The sequence below is a fragment of the Amaranthus tricolor genome, chromosome 15 (genome assembly GCF_026212465.1).
Source record: "Amaranthus tricolor cultivar Red isolate AtriRed21 chromosome 15, ASM2621246v1, whole genome shotgun sequence".
Classification (NCBI taxonomy): Eukaryota; Viridiplantae; Streptophyta; class Magnoliopsida; order Caryophyllales; family Amaranthaceae; genus Amaranthus; species Amaranthus tricolor.
This window is the reverse complement of record NC_080061.1, coordinates 10,386,335-10,405,073: the sequence shown is the minus strand read 5'-3', so window position 1 is coordinate 10,405,073 and position 18,739 is coordinate 10,386,335. Positions and strand designations below refer to the sequence as shown.

Genomic DNA, 18,739 nt, shown 5'->3' with positions numbered 1-18,739 from the left:
CATCTGAAACTGAGCAATCTCGATCCCAGCAACAAGAAGCGATACTCATATATTTTCTCAGATACTTAATTTGATTTTGAAGAACTTTAGAAATATGGATTCTTGGAAAGAACCAAAATGAACTAAAGGATAAAGGGATAATAAAAAATAAAGTATGAGCATTTCAGAAAAAAAGAATCAATAAACCTAATTTTTCAATAAATCTTAGAGCATGCTTGAGTGTAAATTTTTTAAGGGAAAATAAAAGTCAAAGTAAGAAAATGACAGTAGTTAAACTGAAAACTTATAGAATTTGATTGTTAAAGAGGGAGACGAATCGGTTGCAAAGTAATGCGAAAGGGATATAATAACAATGAGTTCCCTCATTTGATGATGAAGTTTCTTGGTCGTGTTCAATGAGCTAATTCTTTTGATGATGAAGTTTTTAGTATGTGTAAGGTGGTTAAGACTTAAGAGGAAAACACTAAAGCTTCACTTTTTACTATGTGTTGGACTGAATTGGTCTACCACATTTGGATGCAGAGAAATGCCCGTATTTTTTGTGGCAATCTGCTTTTTGTTTAGCAAATTGCTAGGTCAACTGTATATAGTAGCTGCTAGGAGTCTTTGGAAGGATCTTGTTAGAATTTAGGTATCTTGTTCCCTTTATGTTTTGTTTGTTTTACGGCTTTTGGTTTTTTTGGTACTTCCCTTCTTGCATTTAGGGAAGTGAGTTGTAAAATGTATGATGTAACTCTTTTTTGAGAAATAATATCTCTTACTTGCCAAAATAAAAAATTAATTTTCCATCTTATAAGGGAAATTATTGAAATTATTCGTTCGTTTTTTTATTATTTTTTTAATTTACTCTTATCCTATCTCTTTCACAATTCTGTCAATTAATTTATTATATTTCAATTTACCTTTATTTCATTAATTTGACTTTTTTATTAAAATACTCACTTAATTCAAACATACCCTAAACTGTAATAAACCCCCATATCACATCATCAATATCAATTCATGACCCTAATTAACTAACTCGATTATGATTGAATTAACATCAATATCACTTCATGACCCTAATTAACTAATTCAATTAAGATTGAATAAATTGTGTCTGACTACTTTAAAGTTTATACTCCTTAACACCAGTACATTCAAAGTTTATGAATGGGATGAGTGATGATTTGAAAGCAAACCCAAAAATGAAAATGCCTCTAAAACCTCCATCAACCTCCAAACCATGCAAATTCTACTTCTTCTATGGCAAAAGAAAACCTTCTATTAACAGACCCACTGTCTATGGCGGTCTCTTCTCCAATCGCCAATCCATAAACCCTAACAATCCTAAATTTTCCATTTCAAACAACCAATCTCAGTCTCAATCTCAAAAACCCACTAATTTTTCCCTTCAAAATTGGGACCCAGATCATCCAAATGCCCAAAAACCCACCTTTACTAAAACCCCATCCGAAACTTTCTTCCAAATTGCCCAGAAACTCTCCCCAATTGCCCGTTACATTTGTGATTCTTTCAGGAAACACCAGAAATGGGGCCCACAAGTGATCGCTAACCTCTCAAAGCTTCGCCGGGTTAACCCCAATTTGGTTGCTGAGGTGCTGAAAGTCCTGGATGACCCTGTGATTTGCTCCAAGTTCTTCCATTGGGCTGGTAAGCAAAAGGGTTATCAGCACAATTTTCTTTCTTACAATGCATTTGCCTATTGTTTGAATAGATTAAATAAATTTAGAGCTGCTGATCAAATACCCGAGCTAATGCATATGCAGGGTAGATTACCCAGTGAGAAACAATTTGAAATTTTGATTAGAATGCATGCTGATAATAATAGAGGTAATAGGGTTTATTATGTATATGAGAAAATGAAGAAATTTGAGGTTAAACCTAGAGTTTTTTTGTATAATAGGATCATGGATGCTTTAGTTAAGACGGGTCACTTAGATTTGGCAATGTCAGTTTATGATGATTTCAAGAATGATGGGTTATTGGAGGAGAATGTAACTTTTATGATTCTGATCAAGGGTTTGTGCAAGGGTGGACGAATGGATGAAATGTTGGAGCTTTTGGGCCGGATGAGAAGTTTGTCGAAACCAGATGTTTTCGCATACACGGCTATGATCAGAATATTAGTGGGTGAGAGAAATTTGGATGGTTGCTTGAAGGTTTGGGATGAAATGGAGAGGGATGAAGTTGTGCCTGATGCGATGGCTTATACAACTTTGATTTCAGCATTGTGTGAAGGAAACCGTGTCAATAAAGCTTATGAAATTTTTAAGGGTATGAAGAATAAGGGAGAGTTGATTGATAGAGCTATATATGGTGCATTAGTGAAGGGGTTTGTTTTTGATGGAAAAGTTGGGTCAGCACTAGATCTTTTAAAGGATATGATACATTCTGGATATAGGGCTGATTTGTCCATCTATAATTCCTTGATAGAGGGCTTGTGTAATTTGAAGCAGCTTGATAAAGCTTATAAGCTCTTCCAGATAACTATTAAAGAGGGTCTTCAACCAGATTTCACAACTGCCAATCTGCTGTTATTGTCTTATGCAGAATCAAAAAAAATGGATGATTTCTGGATGTTGCTTGCGCAGATGAAGAAATTAGGATCACCGATCATTGATGGGCTTTCTGAGTTCTTCTCTTTGATGGTTAAAAGGGATAAGGGATTACCTTGCGCTTTAGAGATATTAGAAGATGTGAAAATCAGAAGTTACTGTAGTGTTCACATATACAATATTCTTCTGGGAGCTCTGTACAAGAGTGGACAGAATAAGGAAGCGTTGTCCCTCTTCACGGACATGAAAGAATCAAACTTTACACCCGATGCTTTATCTTATAGTCATGCAATTATGTGTCATGTTGATCTTGAGGACATCAAAGAGGCGTGTCATTTGTATAATAAAATAAAGGAGATGGATTCTATTCCTTCCATTGCAGCTTATTGCTCTCTGGTAAATGGTCTATGTAGAATAGGCGAAATAGATGCAGCAATTTCACTAGTCCGGGACTGTTTAGCTAATGTCACTAGCGGGCCTATGGAGTTCAAATACTCTTTAGGCCTCATCCACGCCTGCAAATCGAACGATGCTGATAAGGTCGTTGAAGTAATTAACGAGATGTCAGAACAAGGATGTGCACCTAATGAAATCATATACTGTGCTGTTATTTCTGGCATGTGCAAGCACGGGACAGTGGAGGAAGCTAGGAAGGTTTTCTCAATTATGAAGGAGCAAAAGTATCTATCTGATGCCAATATGATTTTATATGATGACATGCTTATTGAACACATGAAGAAGAAAACAGCAGATTTGGTGCTTTCAGGATTGAAGTTCTTTGGACTAGAATCAAAACTGAAATCAAAAGGCTCAACATTGCTATCAAGTTAAATACTGGACAAAGGTGATGCTTTGCCCCTTCATTTTAGTGGTTGTATTTTCATTTTTGAAATGTATTAAATAACATTTTTCATATGCAAAATGCTGCATTTTCTTTAGCCCTTTCTTGAAAAAATGGGTTTCTCATGGGATTTTTAGTTTTAGGGAAAGTGTTATCCAAGAAATTTGTTTACCCCATTGTTGTTGAATGGTTGGACTAGGGAAATGAAATGGAAAACTAAGGTGAAAAAGAGTTTTCAGTCCTTTTGTATACATTTTCCTCAAAATTTGAAAGAAACCAAATTTCCTCCAGTCTCTTGTTCCAAATAATCCACATCTCCTCTTTCTTTTTGTTGGTTTGATAGTTTTTTATCAAACCAAACAAGGCAAACCAATTTTCATTTGCATTTTTGTTGAAAATTATATTTTACGGAAATTACATTCCACGGAAAAAGTTTTTTTGTCAAATCAAACATTTTATTATGGGGTGGGATGAAAAGTGGGTGATTGGGATTGTATAGGGAATTTTATTTTCTTTATAGAAAATAGGGTAAGAAAAGCTTTTGAGAAGCAAAATTGCGTTGTCAAATAAAATCTTCCAAGTCCAATGGATTATATCCTTGAAGGTACATGGAGTGCTGAAATTTTGAAAATTAAAACCCCTGAAGAAATCGTTTTTGTTTTTTTCGTAACCCTACTTCTAGCATAAAAGATTATATATTTTGGCTCTCAAATTGAATTCCATACAAACTTGCCCGTGAAGTGTAGCTTCAATCATCATTTTTCCTTTATTTGAGAAAATGGTATGGAAATATTGATAAACTAGATCTTTTGGTGGCTTAAAAGTGGTGTTTTGCAAAGAAAAACATTATATAAGGTGGCTTTTGACGATAAAATTCACAAGGTGGTTGTTGGGTGGTTTCTGTGGATCATTATGTTGCCTAACTGTGGGATAATAATGTCCATAGTAGCAATAGCAAAGTAAAGAGAAGATACATTTTAGTTATTAGGATTAAATGGTGATATAATTAAATCGCAGTTTAAGTTCCTAACTTCACCGCATCCATAGACTAAAGGATCCGGGGAGAAGCAGTAGCAGCCACCAGAAACCTCCAGCTCCTGTGCTGCAAATCTGCTTGGCAATCTGTTTCTTTCACCTTACTCTGGTCACCTTGACCACTCAAGCCCCTGCATTACATAAAAGCTTTGTAGAACCAACCATGGTTTTGAAGATTGTCCAACATCTTTCTAAAAGCATATTTGTTATTCTTCGAGTAGTTTTCAATTCATACATAGCTTCCCCTCTCCGAATAAAGAAGGCAGAGTAGCTATATGGATGGGTGAGTAGGAAGTTTTTCTAGAATTCTATTAGAATTCGAATAGACCTGACTGTACACATCTCAATGGGGATCAGTTAGGGACTAGGATTCTGCAATGAACTGGTATTTTGGATAATAGGCTTAAGTAAGGGTATTTTAGGTAATTACTATATTAATAGGGATTTGGGTAAATAGGGAAAAGCGGGAAGGTAGTGATTATCCGGAAAATTGTTGTTGTATACTCAATTAGGAGATCTCAAGCTTCTCGAATTGCTTGATCTACTTTTCATATTTGATATTTTGGGTTGTGATCTCCCTAATTACACCAAGTTTGTTCCATTTTGTAATGTAATTTCACTTTAATTCATTTTATGTGATGTCTTCAGATTTGTTGTATAATTGAAATTAGTCTGTTCATAGCAAGTTGATGTGGTCACTTCTGCAATGTTTATACTTTTAGATCACCTCCCTTTTGTTCTTCTTACGTTTAACTTACCATATGTTTAATACTCCATAGTCCATATGGTCTAATATGCAAAATGATTGCCTTGACTCTTGAGTAAACAGTTACTTGGGTAGAGTTTGAGGGTTCTTTGGCAATTTGCTTTTTTTCTTCACTTTTGGCTTTTTGTTGGTGACCAAAAAAGTGTTTGGTAGATGGCTTTGAAGTTAACTAAAAAATTGGCTTTTAAGCCAAAACCAAATAGCTAGTCTAAGTAGCTTTTTTTCGTTGGCTTTTGACTTTTGGCCTACATTTCTTGCCCAACAGCCAACAATAATTTTTACCAAAATCTCCTGAAAACAGCTAGCTTATCAACTTATACTTCTAGCTACTTTTACCTTGTGAAAACTTGGTCTAGGCTAGAAGTATTCCATCAAATACTGCTCTCTAAATCTGTGGCATCCCTTCAAAATTCCTCAATTAGGGTAATATGTCCATAATTTTAGATCATATATGATGACTTATTATCTATTCAATACCTTTATCCTGATTGCTGACTTGGAACTGTTGTGGGTCTTAAACAGCAAAAGAATTTCAGATTCAGGAAGATTAGATATTTTGGATTAAGTTCAGGGTTTTAGTTTTTCACTTTATTGGAAGATCAAGTGGAAAGAAGCTTTTAGACGTACTTCTATATCTCTTTATCTGTATGTAGCTAGTTGGGAAGATAGTGTTTGAACATTGTGGCTGGATAGGAGAAGACGCGGAAAAGATGGGCCCGTTATAAAAATTGAATTATGCTAGCTTTCACTGAGCTCTCCCTGTATAATCATTCAACAAGTTTATAAGGCCTTGTAAACACACTTCTACTCATTAATGAAATTACTAGTTTCTCAAAATACCATTTTTTGAATTAATTATTGTGTTCATGAGCTTTCATAGTTTTGACTGAGCAGAGATTGAATAGTTCATCAGTCACCTCGGCTCATCAGCATCCCTAGTTATTATTATATAGGATATTTTAGTAGCCTAGAATTGGATGAGAAAGATGGTTGATTCCTCATGTGTCTTGTCTGTTTTCCAATCTCTATGGACCTTTTTACTGAAGGTGCGTATGGGAGAAAACAGGCCACAATATCTGAGATCTGACTATACTTGTTGATTTAAGATTTCATATGGGAGAAAACAAGCACTTCACTTTTTATGAAATTGTAGAGAACTTCTTGTCATTGACTGCTTTTGAGAGTCTTTGTTTTTTTTTTTTTTTTTTTTTTTTCTGTTTTGGCCTTTTTTGGGTTACTGGGAAGGGTAGGGGCTAGTGAGAATTGAACTCGAAATTTATTCTCACACTATGAGTTTTGAAGCATATCAAACTGTGATTTCCAAGGTTCTGAGTATATTGATTGAACCTTCATACTTTTTACGTTTATATCACGCTGTTGCTGGTGATGCTGTACCGTCTGTGTTTGATTATGCCTTGACAAAATGTCTGTTTGTGGGAACAAGTTGCATCATGCTTGTATGTGCATGAAACTCACTCTGGCTTCCACATATTGTCAATTCCCATCTTGTTCCTATATTTTTGAGTACTTATCGGTATAAAGGTAAAAATAACCAATGCTGATTCAAAGGATGAATTTATAAGAATGTTGGATGATGCCTAATCTTGTTTATATGAACCGATAAAGAGCCAAAGGATTGCTTTTTGCAGGTTATACACTATACTCTAATACGTCCTCGGTAAGAGGCCAGAGTCAGAAACTAAATAGTGAGATCAAAGAAGAACAAGATATACCCAAATATGCGAGTAGCTGGAACCTGGTAAATTGAATTGCTGCCGACTTAACAGGTAACAGAATCTTGTCTGGAATTTTTTACTATACGATCAAGACTCGTACTTATTAAAGGGGATTATACTTGAATTCATTGTATAGTTAAGTGAGTTTTTAATTGATTGTTTGGTATTTAGGCTGTGCTCCAGATGTGATGCCGTCATGTCTTGGAAGCTGTACAGCCACAGGCAAACGAGAAGATTTTCACAAGCACCTTAGCTGCTCAACTATAGCATCCAGCGTTGGTCGAATCTCTGGATTGTTTTTCCCTACTCACTACGATGAACTTGTCACTGATTAGCGATTACTCAAGCTCCATTCCTATTCCATTTCCTGGATATAAATTATGTAGTACGAGTATTCTGTAGAGAGAAAGCTTCGGTCCTAGGATTCGGAATGAGTGCTTTGAAGTTGTCCTTGTAGATTTCATCTCTTTTTATAGATGTAAATGATAAATTTTTGTGACATAGATTGTTCTTACCATAATTTTTTAGACTTGAAACATAGGAACTATTTCAGGAGATACAGCATATTTTGATTTTGTTAAGCGTAGTTCAGAGATACCTCTCTTATATTCTGTATGCAATTTATCTGAACTTGTAAGCTTTTTTTTTTTTTTTTTTTTTTTGTTGGACAAGCAATGACTTAATTATTGATAACTATCATACAAAGCCTGACAATCATATTGCCTGATTGGAAAGTTTGCATGCTTTCGGAAACAAGTGCAACACAAACTTAAAGTAAAATCTCGAGAACGAATTACGAAGATATAGAACATCAAAACTAAAGATGAACAGAGGAAGGAATTGAGCAAAGGAGACGATAAATTGTTTGGAATAAATGAAGATCTCTACATTGGGTACTCAACTGTGATTCACCCAAAAGCATTAATATGATTTCAGTCCTGGTCGTGAAACGGATTTCACGGCCATTACGGATGATTTTGCGGTCAATACGGTCGTGATATACTCAAGCTTTTACAATACGGTCGTGATATGGTGATGCGGTCTTATTTTGCACTATGTTGGAGATTGAAGAATCCACTATAGAATTTCCTTAGTAACAACTACAATTTGGTGTGAATTCACTAACGATAAGTCCAAAGGAACCAAAGTCCCCATTCCCCACCGTAATATCAAGCTATATATACAATTTATGTATATTCAGTTTACAAACACAAAGACGCCTAAACAATGCCCTACCCAAAAAATGATAGCAACCTCGTACTCTTGGAATTCAAATTTCACGCTTTGGCCTATTGCGAGCTCGGGGAAGTGCAGGTTCCTCTTTTCTTGGGATCGTTACTTCGGTGCCATCATCATTCTCACCCTCTGCTTCATTTATAGCTTCATTCATGGCGAGCTGTTACACAAGCATAATTAAGAACAAAATCGACAATTGATAACTGGATACCTTGTAAAAGCGTCACAACAACAATAATGCCCGTGCCTTAATCCCAAAAGATTAAGGTCAGCTACATAAACCAATATATCAATTGCTACCTCAATAAAATTTCCGTGTTATAATCCAAATATACTGTTACTTTGGTAAGTAGATATTGATCAGACACCAAGCTACACCAAGAAAACTCATGTAAAAAAATGTAAACTTAGTAGTCTATCAATTTTCCCTTTACATGTTACATGTGTGTTATTTTCACTGTTGCAAAAACTTATTCTTGTTTCAATCAGATCAAAAAGACCAAGAAAAAGATTTAGACTAGACAAAAATATACTTGAAAAGATTCATACTAGACCAATATATACTTGCTTTTCTTTGATTGTTTACAAAGTGAGATGTATCTAAGAAGATCCTACATAATACTTCTAAAACCTGGCCAAGTTTCATCCCAAGCAAAGAGAGTCAGACCACAATAGACTGAACCTTAACAAATTTAGGCTAGATCACTTTCTTATGGTGAAGCAAAAACCATCTGATGCATAGCTCCTTGTGGCAAAAACCCAATCAGCTCAGCCATCAATAATCAATTCTTTGTCGTTTTATCCCCATTTAGTGTAGGATTTTTGCTGTCACACTGAGTACTCAATTTGTTGACAGCCTTACCTAGTTCATAAAGGATGCATGATGCATCATATTTACAGAAAGCGAACTAGCTTCATACCTTAAATTATGGTTTGAATATCAACACAACGCAATAAAGGCCAAAGCCTTAACCCCAAAGATCAATTCTAACATGGTTTGAATATCATAAAATTAAATAAGCCCCAGTTCTTCAAGCCCTAGCATCTTTTTAATCGAGAGTGTTTGGTCAATGCCTTTTGTATTGACTTTTTAGTTGACTTTTAAATTTTGACTGATCAAAAAGCCAAAAAATATGTTTGGTAAATGGCTTACCGGTGAAAAGCCGACTTTTGAGCAAAATGAACAAGCTACTCTAGTTAGCTTTTTATATTGGCTTTTGGCTAGTTTATTTTTTCTCTAATAAACAGCCAACTAAAAAAATAACAACCAACAACCAACAATCATATACCAAACAACACGTATACATCCATAGCCTCCGCACTTATATCAATTAAATATAGATTTTGTTAAAATAAAACACTCTTTAACAACACCGCAGCAACAGAATAAGCATGCATTCCTTCAAAGCATAATGAAAAAAGTGTTACCATGTTGACCACTAATACATGACAACCATCAAACGACTTTAATAACGACCACTATGCCAGCATTTCTCTCACCCCTACATTGTATACACTTACTGTGTCTGTGACGCTCTCATTTCCATTGCCATGAATCCTCATATAGCTTTCTTAAGTTAATTGGAAGATAAAAAACACTGCATTTCTGAAATTGACGGTCTCCTCTCATGTGAACAACAAATCACTAGATTGATTAGTGTTTTCATCTAAGGGATTGTTTCATAGACTATTAAATAATCCATCACAGATAACGGGTTATCCACAGTTTATCACAGAGAGTCCAAAACCTATACACTAATATCTAAGAACTTGTAGGTTTTCCCCTTACAATATGTTATCCATACCTAACTATTAGACAATTAACCATCTATGTCTCTACAGGAGCTTAGAAAAGTTAAGGACTGAAGACGAAGTGGTAGGTCAAAGATGACGAGGAGAAGAGCATTGAGGAATGATGTGAAGAATTGGGGTTTTTAGGAACATATGATAATACATAGGAATACGTTGTGAAATCGAGCAACCAAAGGAAAGGGAAAAGGGAGGCAACAAAGCTTACAAAAGCATGTAAACAAGCAACAATGTGTTCTTGAGTAAACACAAAAAGGTGGAGGAAAGACAAGTCGTTTTAATGGGTATCTTAAGATACCACATCAAACATTAAATTGAAGTTCTTAAATGTAATTACATCTAATTACAACTAAAAAAAACACATACAAACACAGTAAGTATTCGTCTCTCTAACTCAAAGAGCTTTGATGGTATTTGCTCACAAATGAAATACAAAGGACTCTTCACCCGTTTCTAGCTCTCTAGCTCTCAGAGTGCTTACACTCCCTCTCTTGTGTTTCATGTGTTTGAGCACTCAATTTAAGCTTTGAAAAGTTCACAACTTGAGCAACCCTCACCCAACATCAATGGGAAAATCTTCAAAGATTTCTCCCCCTCAAAGTTGTACTCCTTCTCACTCTACCCTACGACTTCTCTTGGAGGTTGATGAACATCAACAAGTCTCACACTTCACACTGCATTGACTCTCATCTCCAAAACCAAGGACATTTTTAGTATGGGTTTAGTGGGTTCATTTGAACTTGTACGAAAATCCAAAAATTATTGAAAAGTTAAAAAAAATGCTTTTACATAAATTTTGCAATTTTCTCTAACATGTATTTACCCTCCAGTGTAGTGGTAAAGTACTTGTTACTCAATATCAAAGGTCAAGGTTTCAATCCCACTCTCTCACCCATATTTGTTACCCTATGTCAGGCGATATTCGAGTTGAGGGGCTCCCTTCGATTGCGACTTTGAGGGTATTGGTCTACCTTTGTTCCCACCCCGTCCAAGCCCTACCTTGGGCGAGACTCATTGATGATGTATGTATCAACTAATTTGGTAAATTACGAACCCATAGAGTATCCTCCACATGATGCTCCTTTCAAGCTCTTTCGAATGAGCTATGAATCTCCTAAAACTGAGGTGTACACGGACACATTGAGAACAAATATATTTCCTCATTGCTGCTGCCTTCTTGCCCGACCACTTGTGTGCTAGTCCAAACACACAAATTTGGAAGCTAATTTTTTCCTCCTCTCGACATGCTATCTTGCTAGTCCGAGCAAGCACCCTTATTAAACATTTGGTACTTGGCATTTCAGAATGATTAGGGGAAGAATATATGTGGACAATCATAAGAACATATGTTCTTAATTGTAGTCTTGTGGATTAGTATCAATGAAAAGGGCCAAAAAATCTACTTTTTGTTGGTGACAATCTCTCGCGGGGATTAAATTTGGTTTATGTAGCCTATCCCATCTATTTGGGGATTAAGATATTGTCACTGTCGTTGTTGCTTATTATCAAGGGAATTCAAGTTTTAGCAAGCAAAAATTCTCGTTTGAAGATTGCCACGTTACAGGTAGAGAACTTACTATGTACTATACTAGCGGAAAGAATACTCTACCGATTCCAAAAAAAACCAAATTCCCACATATTGCAACAAGTATAAAAACCATCAAATTGAGCTTCACTTAAAAATGATAAAACATAACCGAGATAAAATCCCAATTCCTGTAAACTAAAAACACCATAGAATTAAAAAAAATTATAATAAAAATTCAGCAATTCCACAAACAAAGAAGCACAAAACAGTAATATACCTCTTCAAGGAACTTCTGGTCAAGTCGATTACCAATTTGAATAGCTGTAAAGACAGTAAAGGCAAGGAGAGAAAGTGGAAAGGCGAAGGCAAAAATGAATTGGTTGGTACTTGGTGGTCCTGCTCGAGTCACCACACTCACCCCTCTAATTCCCCGCTGCCGCAATTCGCCGGGAAAACGAACAGAAGTTGATCGGGAAGTGAAAGGAAAGGAAGCATTGTTTGATTGGTGAGGGTGTGAGGGATACAGGGAAGGAGAGAAAGATTTAGAAGCTATACAACTGAAAGTTGCCATTTTTGAGTTTTTGCTTGAGGATAAACAAGATAAACAAATGACATGTAGTAATGCATTGCTGTGTAGTCCGTAATTGCGTATGACTCTCGGTCGAGACTCGAGTCGGTTCAGGATGCTCGGCTCTAACCAAATAAATCAACAGCTAATCTCTTGAGAAATCGTTTCTTTGAAATACATATCTCAAATTCAACCCATTAAATATTAATGTCTACTTATATTATTTTTAATACTTACTTTTTAATATTTTATTTATTTACTTACATCATTCTTAATGCCTACTTATAATATTTTAAAAAATATATAATCGATCCGTCCAATTAAAGCTTACAAGAATTTGTGATAAATCAAATACTCCCCTGTCCAATTATGCAACATTCATTTAATTATGCTATTCTCTTTGTCCTTCTATATTTGCATCTTAAATTTAAACATGTGAGAATTTTTTTAGTCATAAAGTATAAATTTAAATGGACATAGTAAGTACTATATATTGTAGAGGTCTCTAATAGACAAACTATAAACTAACTATAATTCTCATTATTATGATAAAAACTTTTGGAAAAATTGCATTAATAATCTAACCTTTCACCCATCTAGTGTGAATAATTTCACATTTAAATTATTTACTAATAATTTAACCTTTGTTATAAATTTACCCACAACATACTAAATTACAAATAATAGATAATAATAAGGTATGTTAACCAGCAAGTTAAACAAAAGTTGGATTATTCATAGCGAACTAAGGGCAAATATTAAATTATTAAAAAATAATCTAATTGTAGGATTATTCACAGCGAATGGACAAAATGTTAGATTATTAATGTAATTTTTCCTAAAAACTTAATAGTAAAATTTAAACATAAAAAACTAATAAAGTGACAATTTATCTCATATATTTTCACTTTCAAAACACTCCTAAAAACAAACAAACAAATTAATCACCACTTTGACTCTAAGTGATAAATTTGAATCAATCCAACACTTTCCTTTCATTCAAAAAATTCTCAATAAAAAAATAATTTACAAAGTATATGCACTAAAAATACCAACAAAAAATATCCTCCTCCTAATATTGTTAAATGAAACTCTTGCTTGCAAATATTAAATAACAAAATATCCTTTAATTATTGCAACACATGAACTCTAATAATATGCGACATATAATTAATGAAAAACACAAACTTTTCTTAAACTACCAACAATATGTAGCAAACATTTAAGCTTGACTTTCACCCCAACACAAACCAAGCACCACCAAACACATTATAACTTGCTTTTGATCATCATGTTCTTTAATCCAACACTTTGCTTCAATGTGATCATATTTCCTTTCCTTGATGGACTATGATCCTCATCTTAAGTCTATGTACATGACCACGAACTCGACCTTCATAACGCCCTCTACCTTTATCACGACCTTGACCATTTCATTTCCATTCTTGTGAAGACCGCAAAAACTTTTTCTTCCTTTTTTTCATAGGACTTGCAATCCTATCTTTATGAGTTGAAAGGAAACACAAACTCATCAAAACTATTCTTATTACGATGATAAAAACTAAATACAATTGCAACTTAAATAGGAAAAATTAATAACTAACTAAACACAAAAATAAAGAGTACATCCCATGACTAATTCTCACTATTCAAAACACTCCTAAAAACAAGAAATCAAAGTAACCACTACTTTGGTTCTAAATGATATTTTTGAACCGATCCAACAACTATTGCAACATTTTTCTTTATTGAAATATTGTTATCAACTTCTTTAAATATTATTCACATAGCTGAAATTATTCTCGTTGCCTTTCGAAAGAGTACATTTTATTGAATAATGATTCATATTTGGTGAAAAAAAAAACTATTCCTAATAGGGAAAAAAAAAGCAACCAACGGAGTACATTTTCTGTGTGGCATGCAAACATAAAATTCAGTAGGCTTCAGACTTTTATTACAAAAAATATTCCTAATATGTGAAAAAAACTTGGTGACTTTATCGATAGGATGACCTAATATTTAACGTCTCAAGTCGAACTAATCCACCTTCTTTGTTAGATTGATAACTCCATGTCCTAGGTAGTAGTAGAGTTAAATATACACAACAATTTGCAATATCAATGAGTTGAGATACATAAATCAAGCTGCAACAAAGTTTGGACACATAATAGATGTGTTTAAGAACCAAACATTTATCAATTTTTATGTTCCTTTTCTTCTCTTAATTTCTAAAGGTAACATTATGTATTATGTTAGTTTTACTTTTAATTTTTAAATGTTAATATAATTTTTGAAAGTTCATTTACGTTACTATATTATATGTATTATGTAGATGTCAAAGGAGCATTGTATTGAAGAGCTTTGTGATTGTGGTTATGAAGTTGAGATTAATACAGATTGGAGCGACTTTGATCCAGGGCGTGAATTTGTTGCTTGCCCTTTCTACTTGGTTGATGGATTAGGATACACATACTTTAGATGGATTGCTCCGGAGGGTACGAAATGGCAAAGAGAGTTAATAATACGGATTGAAAAGGAAAAAAAAAGAGCTCAAAGATGAGGTATTTAATCTAAAGAGACAAATGGATGATATGGCGCATAGGAAAGAAGAGACTGAAAGGATTATGAGAAAGTTTAAGAAGCCTTCTTAGTTAGCGACGGTAGTTTAACTTAACGAATAAAGTATGTAATTTGATATGAATTTGTTGAACATGATTGCAATTGTGTTGAATGTCCGATAGCAACATCCCTATTTGAATATGATTGGTTGTTTGTTTTTGATTAAATTCATACTACATTCTCCGCGATCCTTCGTCCATTTCGTTCGTGATCCTCTTGGACTTAGGTCTTCCTAATCCACGCATGTGTTCTGGATCATGTAGCACCTCAACACCGATGTATTGAGGCCATGACCTCTTATCAATCAACGGCAAGAATATGGATTCATATGTGTTGACATAGCTCTGGGTCGTGTAGCAGGAGTCCACAAAACGCTCGTAGGATAAGTGTCGTTTAATACATACGGCAAGAACATGAGAACAAGGTAAGTGATATATGGAGGGTTTGTTACAAGTGCATTTCATCTCTCTCATATCCACACTTTGTATGTTACCACCCTTAGCGGATCCTCTATTACCGCGTCCAGTCTTAACTTGAAAAAGGCCTCGTCTGTAGTCAAATGCGATGATCTCATGGTAGTTTGCCTTCTCGGTATTACGGGTGATAATTTTAGTCGCGTGTGAAGTGTACTTACTTCCCCCAATTAGCCATGCATTTGCGTTCTTCCGTCTTTTAACAAAGTAATCATTAACACGAAAGAAGGTGAACTCCATAAGAGTAGTTATGGGCAAGAAACGTACACCCTTCATCACGTTGTTAAACACTTCCGCTAAGTTGGTATTACTAACACCGTATCTATATCCTCCATCATGACATATTGACCATTTGCACATATCACCAACTTGATCAATCCAAAAAAGAGCCTCTCGGTTAGCAACACCAATGGCCTTCAATCCCTCGACGACCGTATTTGGTTGTCTTTGCTCTGTCGTCCTACCAAACATTTTCTTCAACTTCACATTACCATTTGACGATTGAAGTTGCTTAACAAATGCCGCAAGCAAAACCTATGATGGGCGTTTGGAGGTTGCCATTACGGCTCCTCCATGGTTGCTAGAATGCCCGCATGCCTATCGGAAATAACGCATAACCCTGGACTATGCATAACATGCTTACGAACACACGCCATAAACCAAGACCAAGCGGCTATGCATTCTTTTTCGACCAAAGCAAAGGCAAGCGGGAAGATTCTCTTGTTCCCATCTTGGGCAATCGCAGTCAACAACGTATGGCGATACTTACCATACAAATGTGTTCCGTCAATGACAATAACGGGTTTGCAATACTTGAATCCCTCAATACTAGGTTGGAAAGCCCAGAACACGCGTTGGAAAGTTCTAATACTAGGACGAACATACACACCGACATCATTATCTTCCTTAAAGAACCACTCAACTACGGTCCCGGGGTTTGAAACTTGCAGTGCCTTCAAAAAGCGTGGAAGAAGAGGATAAGAATCTTCCCATGTACCATAGATGGACAGAAGGGCTTGCTGTTTAGCACACCATGCCCGCTTATAGGTCACTTCGACACCGAATTGGTCTTTCACCATTTGACGCACAACAGAGACCTTATTTAATGGATCTTGAGCAACACAATTTCTAATAAGATTGTTAATCACAGAAGATGTCAAATGAATGTGCCTAGCTGACATATTTTCAGTACTTAATACACAACCCCCATGCTTCCCTTTATACGTAACAATCTCCCATGATGGTGAATAGAAGCTCTTCCTAGCCCTAAGCCTCCAACCACACCCTCTCTTACACTTCAAGGTGAGCACGGCTTGATTTGAAGTCTCAGTTCGGTACTCAACGTTCCTACGAATATGATACAATCTAACAGCGTCCAACAACGCATCCTTGTTATCAAACATCATATCCTTTTGAAACTCTCCTTCGTCGGTGTAGGTTGTATCACAATCCTAAGACCTCCAAGAATTGTCCTCAATGTGTTCATCTAGAGGGGGAACCAGTGCATAGGGTGTAGGGGCAACGATTGTTGGAATGTTTCCTAAAGTCATGTTATTAGCTAGAGCCTCCTCGTCAACACCCACATCATCCTCAGAAGGAGCTTCAACGAATTCATTACTCTCACTAATAACATCATCCCAAGGCTCATTTGTATCTTCTAAGTTACAAGTATCATCATTTGTGACTTGAAATTGACTTTGATTGGGTTCATTAGAAGGATAAGAGGAAGATGACATAAAGGGATTTTGGATTTCTTGGGTAGGGAAGGGCGTATGAGAAGGAGCAGAAGGAGTTATATTCATGAATGCATTTGTTTCCACAACATTGATATCTTCATTCCCTAGGGGTACCTCTTCTACATATAACTCTAAAGAAGGACTAGGGGTAGACCTTGAATACTCCCACATTGCATCTATAGCTTCCTCATCCTCAACCGGAAAAGCTAACAAATCTTCACTAAGATTGTACTTAAAACTTAAATTGACAGTACTTCTTGTAGTGTCAATGCCAATCCTAGAGCATATAAAATGTTTAAATTCATTCAAATCCATGTATGAATTGCATGCAAACAGTTTACGTCTTCCCCCAACATACTTAACATTGTTACTAGTTGATCGTATTGAACCATTCCAAAAGCATACAACAGTCACACGAAATGAATCCATTTCTACAGCAACACAATACAAAATCAACATCACCATCGTGTTCATAAATATATTACCACTACACATTTTAAATTCAACAACAAATTCTCGAACAAACTATTAATTATGAAGATCAAGGAAAATAATAACTACATTCGACATATTCGTAGAGCTTAATTCTAAATGACCACTATACATGACATACATTTTAAAATCAACTCCAAATAGAAAAATTTAAAATTGAACAATAATTAGTAAATTCGTACTTGAAACAATTGCAACAATTCAACAACAAGTTGAACAACAACACCAAATAAAAACGTACCTCAATAAACTGTAGATCAACAACAATTAGTAAATTGCAAGTATATGAACCTACATTAATGGGAAAGTTCATTAAAATTCACTAAACCCTAATTTTCCAAAAATTGAAAAAAATCAGGAAAAAAAAAACCTTAATTCGATGTAGGAAGATTATACAACAAATTAGTGGTACCAACTTCGACTTTGATGAATTTAGTTGAAAGATTGAATGTGATTTTAATGGAGGATAAACGAGGGAGATGTCGAATGAAGCAAAAAAACGCAAACTGAAATGAGGAAGAAGAAGAAACTGGAAAAATAAAACGACTTAAGTCGCTGTTAGTAACAGCGACTTAAGTCTTTTAATTTTTTTTTCCTTCTCTCGCTGTTACTAACATCGAATTATCCAAAGCACTGGTCTGGATATACGGACGTTTATTTTGGGAAATAAGTTTTCACGGAGCTTATTTTGGGAAATAAGTTGTCTAGTTGTCTTACTTTTTTCAAATTTTCGTACATAACACTAGTATCCAATTTCCAAGAATGAGATAAAACATTCCCAATTTCCCATTATACGTTCTGTAGGTTCTTCAATCACGTGAGTAACATTTATTATTATTGGAGATTTTGATGATAATATTTGAAAAAAAAAATAATAATCCAACCTTTTATCCATCTATCATGAATAATTTTAGCTTTTAATTATTTTTTAATAATCCAATCTTTGTTTATAGTTTGCTGTCGGCATACTAACAGGGTATGCTGATAGCAAACTAATGGCAAAGGTTGTATTATTATAAAATAAAATGATGTGCTGATAGCAAACTAAGGGAAAAAGTTAGATTATTAAAAAATAATCTAAAGGCGAAATTATTCAGAGCGAATGGGTGAAAGATTGGATTATTAAGATCAACTTTTTTGCTTTGCAAAAAAGTTATTTTCTAAAACCCTACCAATAAGATTATTTTTGAGTAAAAAATTCTTAATTGATTATTGACTTGTATTATTGTAAAATCAAATAGTTAAACCTTTCTTCACTCTCTAAGAGGAAAATATTTACTGAAACTTGTCATACATGGAGTTTATTTGACAAATGACTGTTAGCTGAAGCTATTGGATAGTT

General features: G+C 34.9%; 2 protein-coding genes across 2 annotated transcripts; one reads left to right on the top strand and one right to left on the bottom strand.

Annotated features, from left to right (window-relative positions):
* The first annotated feature begins 1,111 nt into the window (after nucleotides 1-1,111).
* On the top strand, nucleotides 1,112-7,664 carry LOC130801958 (pentatricopeptide repeat-containing protein At4g20740). Its single transcript, XM_057665935.1, has 3 exons — nucleotides 1,112-3,402; nucleotides 6,850-6,987; nucleotides 7,108-7,664. The coding sequence occupies exon 1, from the start codon at nucleotides 1,149-1,151 to the stop codon at nucleotides 3,387-3,389; it is 2,241 nt and encodes a 746-aa protein (XP_057521918.1). The 5' UTR covers nucleotides 1,112-1,148; the 3' UTR covers nucleotides 3,390-3,402; nucleotides 6,850-6,987; nucleotides 7,108-7,664.
* Nucleotides 7,665-7,776: 112 nt separating this feature from the next.
* LOC130801959 (uncharacterized) lies at nucleotides 7,777-12,163 on the bottom strand. Its single transcript, XM_057665936.1, has 2 exons — nucleotides 11,787-12,163; nucleotides 7,777-8,332 (listed from the first exon to the last, which is right to left on the bottom strand). Exons 1-2 carry the CDS (start codon nucleotides 12,078-12,080, stop codon nucleotides 8,207-8,209), a joined length of 420 nt encoding a protein of 139 aa, XP_057521919.1. The 5' UTR covers nucleotides 12,081-12,163; the 3' UTR covers nucleotides 7,777-8,206.
* Nucleotides 12,164-18,739: the final 6,576 nt, after the last annotated feature.